The sequence below is a fragment of the Dunckerocampus dactyliophorus genome, chromosome 11, assembly GCF_027744805.1.
Source record: "Dunckerocampus dactyliophorus isolate RoL2022-P2 chromosome 11, RoL_Ddac_1.1, whole genome shotgun sequence".
Lineage (NCBI taxonomy): Eukaryota > Metazoa > Chordata > Actinopteri > Syngnathiformes > Syngnathidae > Dunckerocampus > Dunckerocampus dactyliophorus.
The window spans coordinates 1771023-1783664 of record NC_072829.1 but is presented as its reverse complement, the minus strand read 5'-3'; the positions used below and the strand labels follow the sequence as shown (position 1 = coordinate 1783664).

The window sequence follows — 12642 nt, the reverse complement described above, 5'->3', positions numbered from 1 at the left end:
TGAATAAAATAAAAATGAACAACTTCTAAATGAATTACAAAATAACATTTAAATGTATATCAACGTTTCATTACTCCCATTACAGCATAAATAAGCCACTGCTTCCACAACAACGTTGTCCTGACCGTCCAAGCACAAAATAGCATGCAAATCTATGCATACTTTGCCACCAGGGCTGGAAGACGCAAATGTCACTTGAGTTCCATATCCACGCTAGCAGTTCCCCAGCGACAATTTGCATTTTCTGTCAAAGCTGAACCTTAACCTTTTGTCAAAGTGACATTTTGATTTTTACTGTTAACAATAAGACGTAAGTCAACATGAACAAAGTTTACATTTTACAACTTACCCTGCCTGTCTTTAAAGGGAATTGGTTCAAATATTTCACCTGTTTCATCTATTTCAGCTGCAAATAAGTTGTGAGGAGGCGTGGTCATTTCTTGCCAATGCGCACCATTTCCGGTTACAAATAGCGTGCCAAGTGAGTATGTGCAACCAGAACGCAAACAGTGCACAAACTAGTCTTCATGCTTTTCAGACGTACAGTGGACCAGGACTTGACGGGTTGTGGACATAAACAGACTCGACTTAAACGGGACTGACTGCAAACACAATAAAATGAGAGGAACACATCAGATCTAAACTGGGGGAAAAATGATGTTGAATATGTTTCCTGATAATAAGTGGGTGATGTATTAGTAACAAAATGATGCCACATCATTTGATAGAAATGAAAATGATCACCCTATAGAGGGGGGAAATCAAAGACACCCCAAAAATGAAAGGGAAAATATCATCAGGTATCAGGAAAGATATGGAAGATCATTTCCCCCCAGTTTAGATCTGATGTGTTTTCTAAGTGTTCCTCTCATTTTTTTGAGCAGTATATTTTCTTGTCCGTGTGATTCAAAAATGCTGTCGGACGAATTTGAACGTAAAGCACCCAGCACATAGCCTGTACCGGCATTTTTCCAGCCTTGTGTGTTATGTTTAAACAGCACAGATATGGAATGGAGGGCGACGGTCATGCAGAGAATATTCAACCTTTGGGAGGTAGTAGCAGACGCTGGGCTTTGCTGCAGGAGTTTGATGTTTAACACCTGACACTCGCACTTTTCCTGTCACACCAGTTTTCATGCATCTAATTGTTACGATTGTAGGTTTCTGTCACTGTGTTGTGGCAATATTCAGTATGGCTTTCCTTGGCTCGATGTGACAGGCACATGGATTTGGTGAGCCAAATTTCCAGAAGAGGTAAGTAAGGAAGAGGACGAATGACGGCACCCGCGTTTTTCTTGTTTTTACAACCGTGTTGAACAACAAAGAATCGAGTGACAGCTGAGCAGAAGGAGGAAACAAACTCAAAAGAATGCAACAAACCACACATGACATGTGTGCAAGATCACTTACAACGGTGCGCTCCAAGTACCACCTAGAAAAACCAACAGACTGTGACCCAAGACGAAATAAAATGCCACTGCTGCTGGACCGCTTTGTAAGAGTCATTTGTACTCGGCGAAATCTCAATTAGAACGACGTAACATCCATTTTCTATAGCACTTGTCAGAGAGGGTGAGTGGCAAGGTACATCCTAGACTGGTCACCACTCCATCACAGGGCACATAAACACAAACAGCCATTCACACTTCTGGACATTGCAGTTACAGTACTGACCCAACAGTGGAACCTTGGTTAACATCATGGGTCCGCCTCTAACCGAAACGGGTGCTAACCAAATCAATTTTTCCCACAAGAAGTAATGTAAATCCAGTTAATCCGTTAATACAAAACAGGTTTTATAGTTTTTATAGTTTTACCATTATCGTTTACCTTCAGTGAAGACGTGATTCTTGACGTGAACGTGGCAGCGAGACACCACACGGACGCCACCTTCCTGTTTTGCCAGGACTTATTTCTTGAATTCACCACTGTTTGTTAAGGGAGAAGTAACCGTAAATGTTCATTTATCATTAGTCAAAACATATTGAAATACAAACAGTATGTAGTATTGTGTTCACTAGGGGGCAGTAAGGACACAAAACATTGATGAGACTTTGTGATACGTTTGTTATTGAGCTAGTGAGCTAACCAGTTAGCCTTGAATTTATTTCTTCTAAACTTAAGAAGGCAAAAACTTACCACTTCCGCACGAGATGGGAGGAGAAATTGTTTCCACTCTTATCATGTGGGACATGCCATGTCTGACTTCATGGCTTCATGCAGTGTTAAGGTAATGTCATGTAATTAAAGTCTCATGTTTTGTGTCATTACTGCCCCCTAGTGACCAGAATACTACGTATCCCTTGTATTTACATATGTTCTGACTAATAATACACCATAGTCTACTACAAAACAGCAAACTGTTTTTAACTAAATTTGTTAATTTCTGATTAATACCAGCACACCTGCTTCTGATTGATAAGATTGTATCGTTTTTTTTCTATTCAAATGCCATCCTTCCAATAAAGCCCTTCATTCCTTCATTTTCCAGAGCACAGGGAGGAATCTATGAATGCTTTGCAACATAAATGTTTCCTATTCAGTTATTCATAACTCGAAGCAGGCCGAAATGTCAGGAATGCATGAAAAAATCTACACATCCGAGCCTCGGATGCCGCTAACAAGCCTCCCCCTTCTCCGTCGCTTTCGGCCCGCCCTCTGGCACCTTCCCCCGGTCCCCCCTGCGTGTGGTGATGTTCTGTGTCAGGGAGTAGCAGGGGAGCGAGGGCCAGCTGGGGAACAGGTTCTCCGTATTGGTACACAAGTGAGCTCTGGGGCGGGGGCTCGTCAGGACAACACTACGGGTGCACGCTCCCTTGCCAGGCAACAAGAAACACACCTAAGCAAGCGCTTGGCTGACGCGCCCCAAAGCTGACAGGTTGTTGATTTATTGCCGCTAAGTTTGGCTTAAATGTTAATGAACTTTAGCCAAGCCTGCTCAGAGTTTTTCCAGCCGTCATTTGTCAACACGTCTAAATTGCATGTGACTCCTGCTAAACAGCAGCGTCGGTGGGCCGTGCACTCGGCATGCTGTTGCTAGGTTACGCTGCAGAGATGCTGCCGGTTTAAGTGACGGAGGGGCTCCATCTGTGGGGACTGATGACATCAGGTCCGAGGGACCATTTGGCAAGATTACTTGAAATCTCACATCTGGCAGCGAGACTGTCGATACCATGATCAAAGGCTTTTGTGACGTACGGCTCAACCCCGGTAGCCCATGCGTGGGCTGTCTCATGTCAGGTTAACTGGAGACTCTACATTGTCCATCGGTATCAATGTGAGTGTTAGTTTGTCTACAGTATATGTGGCCTACGATTGGCTGGCAACCAGTCCAGGGTCTACCCCACCCTTTGCCCTGAGTCCGCTCCAGTATACCCCCGTGACCTTAGCGAGGACAGGTGGCATAGAGGATGGATGGCTGGTTGGACATGACAACAATATTACGCTAATGTTTACGTGCACCTGCAAAACACCCGACCCTGTAGTATGCATGCCAGGCTGCCACTTTGTAAGCAAGTCAGTGTTTTGCAAGTCTCAAGACTTTCATTTCAAGTCAAGTCCAAGTCAGGACAAGACAGGTCGAGTCAAGTGTGCCCCGCGCTGGACTCGAAAGGGCTTCGGAATGGGAGTCGAGAGTGCTGACCGTTGGGCCAAAAGCCCAAAGACTGCAACCCAGTGGTCAGCACAGCTCATCCCGGGGGAGTGAGACTTGACCAACGTACACTTGCGCAGCCACACCGGCTGGCATCCCTTACACAGGTCTCAAGTCATACGCTTGCAGTTGCATAAGCAAGGCGCCTCGCGATGCAGTTATTTGTGTTTCACAGTGGCTAACTTCTTTTTACACTTGTGTGACAGGGGAGACTGTTTGTCCCCTTTAGCCTTTGTCAAGTATTTCACTGATTAATGTTTCTTTTGCTTTTTTGATGTCATACAGCAAAGGGCTCTTCAATTAAAATTGAGCAAGGCGGGAGTGTCATCCCGGGCTCGTGGCACGTAGAGGAAGCAGGGCATCAGGGCCGCTTTTGGATTGTGAGTGCGGCGTGCGACTAGTGCGTGATAGGTGGGCCCACTCACTTCCATTGCAAGATGGGCGCACTGGAATATGGAACCTACGGCTATCGTGACCAGGAGAAACACAGCGTGCAGAAGAAGAAGAAGAAGAGCCGCCCCCTTTGGCCGGGTAAGGCGCATTAATGTCGGATATGCTATGCGACCAGCCGGTGTGCGTCCACGGAGGTCGAGAGAACTAGAGTGTTCAGCTGGAGGACTCGTCCTCTGCGGGAGGAGGCGCTACCGTGGCCGGGCAATGTACCCAATCCTCTGCCTTGCGCTTGTGACATGGCTGCGTGCAAGGTTTTCCTGTGTGCACACAGAAAATAATTAGCATGCCAATTTTCTTCCTATGGGCTTTGCGTGCTGTCTGCGGGTTTGGAAATCCGTGCGGGCAATGTGCGTGTCTCTTGCCACTTTCCCCACGTAGCCAGCGCGTAGGAGCACGTACGTCGGAAGGTGACTCCCCCTTGAGGTTCGTTTATGCAACTGAACTGCGATAAGAATTAAAACTTTACGATCGCTCATCGTTTGAACAGACAAACATTTCCGACAAACATTACCTGAAAAGTATCAATATTTTGATGTGAGAATTGATTTTCGAGCATGAAGAGCTGGTATGGGAAGTATCAGCGTTTCAGTATTGATCCGCGCAACACGACTTCCTGTGTTTAACATGTACTGTATTAGCTAGGGAACACATCATCAAGTGTCATAGCAAAGGTAATAAAGTTTTAGATTCGGTAATAAAAAGAAAATAAGGAAAAGTGTAGTTTGTGCTGAGTCTTTATGTAATACTTCTCTGAATTATTACTTTTTTTTGCTCCAAAAAATTAATTGGACACATCGCTGTTTCATCAGGCTATTAAATTATGTATTTTGGTATTGAATTATTGAATGTATTTGTTACTCACATGCTTAATGTGTCCCTACAAGTTCAGTCTCTCGCTGGCTGTCTTCACTGACAAAGATGTGGCGATGCATCGTAGCAGGAATGATCACACAATCACAAGATTGTTGTTTTGCTTGTGACAAACCTCCACACGCCTGCACTACGCATTTAACACACATCCTCCCGCTTTTCAAAAAAAAGAAAAAAAGGCCACTTTTGAAATGTTTTCGGGTCCAAATAACACTCTTTACGGCTAAAAACGGTGTTGCATGACAACCCCTTCCACTCTTTTCCACCGCTGCCACTTACGCCCTGAGTCTCCACGCTGTCTACTTTGTCATCCCTGCTTTGCTTTACCTCCGTTGTTGCTGTCTACTTCCTCTCTTCCTCCCGCTGAGAGCTAATCAAGACCCGTTGTGAGTGTTTAAGCACTGAAGCACACGCATGCCTGATTATTGCTGGGGCTCTGTATTTTGTCTGGGAGGGGAAGGGAGAGATTTTGGGACCACATGCTGGGTGACAACCACCTCCCCACCCTTGCACGCATACAGTATAGACCCGGTCGTCATAGAGCATGTCCATCAGGAGGCTGTCAGCACGCTGACATGCTCCTGAAGTGAGGAGAATGCAGTATCGTACTCTACTGGGAGCGCAAGCAGAATGCAAGGCTGTGTGACAAGCTGCACATGTGCACGCAAACACTCACACGTCAACCAACATAAGAGAGCACGCTCTTTCATACGTCCTTTTTACGCGTCCTCTATTTGCTCGCACACAAACACAAGCAACACTCTTCTAACCGAGCGTGACTAACACATGAACGCCACACACACGTTACGCTAACAAGCCTGCTCTCGTTATTTCTCTGGCTGGCACACGCAAATTCATGCACTGTAATTAGCAGAAAACTGACCTTTTTTTCTTTTACATTACATCTTTCTTTTACATCTTCCCTCGTTTATCGGTGGGGAGAGCTTCCAAAAATAGCCGCAATAAATGAAATCCATGAAGTAGCCCACTATATTTTTGTACAAGGATTGTACTGTATTTGTTTTAAGGCTGTAAAGCCCCCCCACCATACACTTTATACACTTGACAGGCACTGACATTTCATCACATTTCTCTTGTTGAAACACTTAAAGTTAAAATTTCGTTTGAATTTTAATGATCAACTTACGAGATTGGACACAAGAAAATAAGTGACTCACACGTATTTCACTCATCTGATCGTGGCTTGTCCTGGCGCCGTTAGGCCGTAGCGTTTTTGTACCCTCCTCGTATATTCATCCTCGTCGTCCTCCATGAACCGAGCTAAGCCGGAAGGCACGGCTCTCAGTTGACCAGTCCATCGACGTTCCCACCCTCACCTCTGGTCATGAGCTTTGGGTCGTGACCGAAAGAACAAGATCACGGACACAAGCTGGTGGAATGAGTTTCCTCCGTATGGTGGCTGGACTCACCCCTAAGAGATCGGGTGAGGAGCTCAGAGTAGAGCCGCTGCTCCTTCACATGGAGAGGAGCCAGTCGAGGTGGCTCGGGCATCTAGTCCGGATGCCTCCTGGACGCCTCCCTGATGAGGTGTTCCGGACATGCCCAGCCAGGGGGAGGTCCCGGAGCAGACCTAGGACACGCTGTCTCACAGCTGACCTTGGGGTCCCCCCGGTGGAACTGGATTAGGTGGCTCCTCCTGAGGGGAGGGGATGTCTGCTAACCTGCAGCTCATCCTCCGTATATTTAGGCTCAAAAAGATAAGGTTCAGGATCCTCATTTGTCCAAAAGTAGTTGTCATCGGCGGCGGCGGCTCTCATGAAGTCTGCCGTGATTAGTAATAGCAAACAGACACGCTCTTTCTACGCTGCTGTTGTTGACCGATGTACCGTCAGTTCCTACGGGCTATGTGAAATCAATGCGCCCAGGAAAGAAGTTCTGGTAATGTTTAAAATGATCAAAATATGGCAAAATACTGTAAGTATTACATGTTGTCAGGAATGTACCTGTTAATGCATGATCACAGCATGGATAGAAAACCACAAAACCCTCTTAAGAGTGTCCCATTGCGTCCATTGTTAGCTCCCTCATGCTAACTGTTTTTCTCTCTTTAAAAGGCGCAGAAAAGGGAAAGAAATATGTGTTCATGTTTCACAAAAGGATTGTGGATGATGGGCAAAACTAAAAAAGGGCAGTTTAAAGGCTTTAAAGTGCAGAGTAAACGCTTTATAGCACTTTTCCTTCACTCCTGTCTCCTTTTCAATCACATCTTCACACACGCTCAACGCTAACGCCTGTGGTTTTAACACATCAAAGCCCCGACTGCGAGAAATAGCACAGGATGTGACAATCCACGTAGTGGCCGTGCTGGACCTCCACTTTTTACCACGGGAGCGGTACGACACACAATCTTAGTGGTTTTGAAACCGTGACTTTTTCATGGCGTGGTGTTCCTTGAAAGCGGTCAGCAGATCATGTCCATCGTGAGGCACTACAACCAGCAGAACATTGCAACTGTTTTCATTTTAAATAGCAACATTTTCATTTGTTGGCAATAATTACAGTTTAATATTTTTAATGATTATTCTTAATGTGAGAATTTTTAATTTATTTTTTAAATTAAAATATTACATTATTCATTTTTTGGACAATTACCTGCTAGCACTTTGCAGTTTTTTTTTTTAATATTTCATTTTAAAAATCAGCAAAGCTGTTTACTTCAAAGCTGAGCAGTTTTATGTTTTGCATTTTGTTCCCGTACTGCACCAAAAACGAACCAAACCGTGACCTGAAAACGGAGGTACGTGCTGAGCGGCGTTGATGGCGTACTGTTATCATCTACGTCTCAAACAAGCTACATGACAACACGCAAGCTTGCATTATGGGACTTGTAGTAGCAGAAATGCATGCGTTACACAGATACTAACTGGCCCGTTTAGCCTTAAAACATACAGCATGTTTGCGTCCATTTGTTTCCCCAGGACTTACTGGAGTGACATCAAGCATTGCGTTAAACTGCTCCAGTTGATGCCTAAACGGATGTTGGTCACACGGTGCCACTCAATCCTGGCGTTTTCAAAGGGGAAGGCAGCCAGCGATATTATTATTATTATTATTATTATTTCTATTCCTGCAGATACCTGGATGCTGATGTTGATGTTCAGACGTCTGCATGATTTATGTGACAAGGAAACAGCTCTGCTTCCCTCTGCTTTCTATTTTATTCATAAAGCCGTGTGACCTTTATTTATCAGTGGGAATGCCACCGCATGGAACGACCCCACTAGAAAACACATTCCCAACACTTACAAGCTAGCTGGATGTCCACACACACACACACACACACACACACACACGCACGCATGCATGCAAACACACACTTTGTACTCACACTTGGCAGGGAGGCCGTAGCCGCACGTGACCTTTGCTTGTCCGGTGTGGCAGCCATGGAGGGAGGCGCACTCTTTCATTAACAGCGGCCCTGCGCCACGGTGGATCGCTCCATCCACTGGAGGGGCACAGACAAGGAGATTGAGGGCTGGGTTAGCTGACTTGTATGAATCGCCTGCGGCCGAGACTTTTAGTGGACTGTGGCGGCTGCCAGTCGGCTGCTGCGCTGCACGGCTCTGGATGATGTGAAGTTTACTCCCTTTTGCAGGTGTTCACCTTCACCCTCTAATCCTCCCCTTTGCTTTTTAAAGAGCAAAAGCATCTGGATCTCTGTACGTGATGGATTTAGGGCTGCTGCCTTGGTTAATTGCTCAATTTAATGTGTGATTAACGACTCGGCTGACTTTGACTTTTTGCTCAATTAGTCTGTGGTAATGACATTTTCATAAATCTACATAACATTCAGGAATGTGTGTGTCCATCTTTGATCCGCAGCAGGAAGGAAGAACATGAGCGTGTTCATTTCAAGGAGGGCAACGACAGAGAGAATTTTTTTATTTTTTATTTTTTATACACTCCTGATCCAAATCTTAAGACCAGTTGAAAAATTGCAGGAACGAACATTTTGTCAATGCTGATGCTTAATCGTGCGCAGTAGGTCAATATTCCCGTGACCAGTGGCGGAGCTTCGGGGCGGCCAGGACTCAGCCGCTGCCCATTCCCACATACGACGACTGCTGTTTTTGGTGGACACGCTGTCAAAGCATTTGACAAGACCTGCATATTTTGATACGGTGTAAAAGCAGTTTTGACGTCCTAGCCTTAGGCGCAGGGGTCATGTTCACACTGGTGGGAAATAGTCCAAAGTTTAGCTTTGGTTGACCCCCAGAACTCTAAGGTCTGCCAAATTTGACTTAATCTTTCAGCAAAAATATGGTCAGAAAAGTCAAACAAGAATCCAGAACCCAAGCAGTCAAACAAAAACGGGAGCATATTTCACACTTGCAGTAGCTCACATTTCAGCCACCGTTTTTAGTAGATCTTCTCAAGGGACGTGACTATGCTTATACGTTACGATACACGATACACGATATACGATATACGTTATACGATATACGATACACGATATACGATATACGATATACGTTAGAGTAGTCAGTGTACAGTTTGTAAAGCGACATAAAGTCACTGGAAATGAGTCAACACGCAGTCATTATTGTGTCAATAGCTGGCAACGTCGTGAGTAGCAAGATGATTGTGTCTTGCCGGCAGTCATGGCCATGGTCTGGCTGCATGAGTGCTGCCCTCACTGGGAAGCTGGGGTTCATTGAGAGGAAACGTGCACTGTGACATTGGTCCCCTCCCTTGGGAAACTGGGCCAACGATAACGAGCCCAGACACACCCAAAACGTTCTCCGAATACAAAGTCAGACTCATTTACTTTCTTTGTATTTTAACTTCCACCCACACGTCGCAGCTCTGCCAGCGTGTCTCATCGCCACGTGTGCTGTGCTCAGACCAGCTGTTGCGGTGGCGGAGGCTCAGCAGGTGGTCTGGGGTCATCAAAACCGTATAGTGCTTAATTGGCGTATTGCACGCCGTGTCGCACTGTTGTGGGACGTGTTGTGCCGTGTCCTGCTGAGCTGGGTGGCAAAACACACACGCTCATGTTGTCGGTGTGTGTGTGTGTGCGTGCGCGGATGGACCTTTTCCAACGACAGCGCCTTTTGACTGCAGGCCCGCTGGGATACATCACTCACAGGATGAACACATGCAGCATGTGTGGCGGCAAACGCTGCAAAATCCCACATTAAGTGACATCTGTCATCCAGTCGAAGAGCGGCTCAAAAGAAAGTTAAGTGTCTGGTGGAAGAACATCTGCAGGCCATGTGACATGTGACCTCTCACCCCTGCATATGTGGATTTCAGGGGATGGTTGGGATTTCTTTTGACATGAAGTTGTATGACATCCCCATCAGCAGTGTGCTCCATCAGCGGTGACTTAACCCCCCCAAAACAATATGTGTTCAAAAGAATAATACACGGGGCTTCTCCTAGGATGATTTGAAGCTGTGGTGGTGGGCTGCATTTTTTTTTTTTTGAAATTACAATTTTTTTTATGACTTATTTATTTATTAACTAAACTTTTTTCAATATCTAGCAGCACATGAACCGAGAACATTGCAAAACTGTGTTTTAAGTGTTTTAAAGACAAGCCATAAGTATTATAATGATTACAGGAGAGCAAGATTGTTAAGCGATCGTTAAACGTAAGCTGTGATGATGATCGATGATCGACGTATGTCATGAACGTAATAGCCACTTGTAGCTGTGGGCTAGCTAGATGCTGCCAGCCAGGCATGTAAACAAAAATGCCAGAAAGTGGGATGAGATTGAAACGCTGGCATAGATGGGCTCAGCATGTGACAAGCCGTCCTCAATTGACCACACATTTTACTGGCTATTGTTCATTCTCCCGATAATAAAAAACTAAATGAAAGTCAACACAAGAGGCGTCGTGTATCTGGTCACATGCGCAAGTGCCAGCAAGGCAGACAAGTGATTCCGGCGCATGCTTATCAAAATAAAGTGCAGTGAAACATTTTTAGGATACAGTAGTACCTCGCATAACGTAAACCTCCTTTTACGTAAATTCCACTGAACATAAAGAATTTATGTAAAGTTCACATTTTCATCGTATTACGGAAGAAATTCCACATAACGTAAAGATTCAAGTCGGTGCAAGTTCAGAAATTGGATTTGAATAGCTCGCGCGACAGAGAGAGGGAAGCATTTTCCATGATGAACAGAGTACACTTGGTGACGCCTTCTGACGCTTCACGCTCTCATTGGCTGATGATCGGGGCACCGCCTACGCTCGCATCTCATTGGCTGACTTATACAGCGCGTACGTGAGTTTGTGTGAGAGACAGGCTTCTCCCTTCAACCTCCCGTCCTCATCGTAGTCGCCCTTAAACTAGTTGATTGTTTTTGTTTTTCAGTTTTATTCATTTACAGTAATCTTATTTATTACCTTATTTTATATTGGAATGTTACTCTACTATGTTTATGCTAACGTTTTCTTATATTTTCCCACCATATTTGGTGGACTTTGAATATTTTGAAGGCCCAAAGGGGTGAGTTTGGGAAGATCTTGGAACGGATTAGGCTATTTACATGTATTTTACGCTTCGTATAACATAAAATCCCTTTAACATAAAGGTTCTCAGAACGGATTATTTACGTTGTAGGGGCGTCTACTGTATTTTAAATGGTTTTCAAAGTAATTGTGGTCAATATGTGCATAAATAATAATCTATATGTATATATCTTTATAGCATACATATCCATTCATACAATATATTACTTAAAATTGCTTTCATGTTTAAAAAAAAACAACTCATTTTTAAGGTGTGGCGGCTTTTATTTTGTAGTGGTGCACTGTTACGATCAATTACATGTAGCGGAAACCCTGATACATTTCATCATAAAAATCCACACATTTTAAATTTTGGGACTTTTGTTGTTGTGTTGTTGCCGCACGGTGGCCGAGTGGTTAGCATGTTGGCCACACAGGCAGGAGATGTGGAAGATAAGGGTTCGAATCTCCGCTTTGGCTTCTCTGTGTGGAGTTCGCTTGTTCTCGGGTTTCCTGCCACATTCCAAAAACATGCATGTCAGGTTCATTAGAGACTCTAAATTGTCCACAGGAATGAATGTGAGAGTAATGGTTGGTTGTTTACATGCGTCCTGCCATTGGCTGCCACCAGTCCAGGGCGTACCCCGCCTCTCGCCCGAAGTCAGCTGCGTGACACTAGTGATAAGCGGCATCGAAACTGGATGGATGGACGTTAAATTCTATTTGTAAAATGTGCCGCGGGTCAATAAAAAAATAGCTGCAGGCCCTGATGTGTGTTCAGAATTCAGCCAAAATGGTGACGACACATTCAGTACGCATCATTGTCTATTGGTCTATCCATGCATGCGCTAGCGCTGGCGTTCTCATGGCTTTCTAACCTTAGACAACCACGCTTAAAAAAAAGGCAAGCGCTATGCTCCAGCACAGCGACACTGCGTCACTTCAGAGCGCTTACAAATATGAAGAAAGAATTCGCAAGCTGTGGAAGGGAAGCCGACAAAGTGATTGATGTGTGCGAGGCCCGGCGGTATTTCTCAGGCGAAGGCCTCGCTGCTGGTGCATTGCTGCTCAAGGATGGCCTGTGACTCTCAGCATCAATGCAAGCTGTTAGCGCTACACAAGCATCTCACCCAGTCTCTCTGATCGTACTGGCAAGCACCAAGAAGATTGGATTGAAATT

At 45.0% G+C, this 12642-nt stretch overlaps 1 protein-coding gene across 5 annotated transcripts in view; it reads right to left on the bottom strand.

Annotated features, from left to right (window-relative positions):
• macrod1 (mono-ADP ribosylhydrolase 1) overlaps window positions 1–12642 on the bottom strand; it is a 178248-nt gene that overhangs the window by 30822 nt on the left and 134784 nt on the right. For 4 of the 5 annotated variants that reach the window (XM_054791177.1, XM_054791178.1, XM_054791179.1 and 1 more), the window contains one exon: window positions 8325–8441. The exons of the other annotated variant lie outside the window; for it this stretch is intronic. In XM_054791177.1, coding sequence (XP_054647152.1) covers window positions 8325–8441 — 117 coding nt within the window. The remainder of the gene's footprint in view (window positions 1–8324; window positions 8442–12642) is intronic. 5 annotated transcript variants of the gene reach the window in all.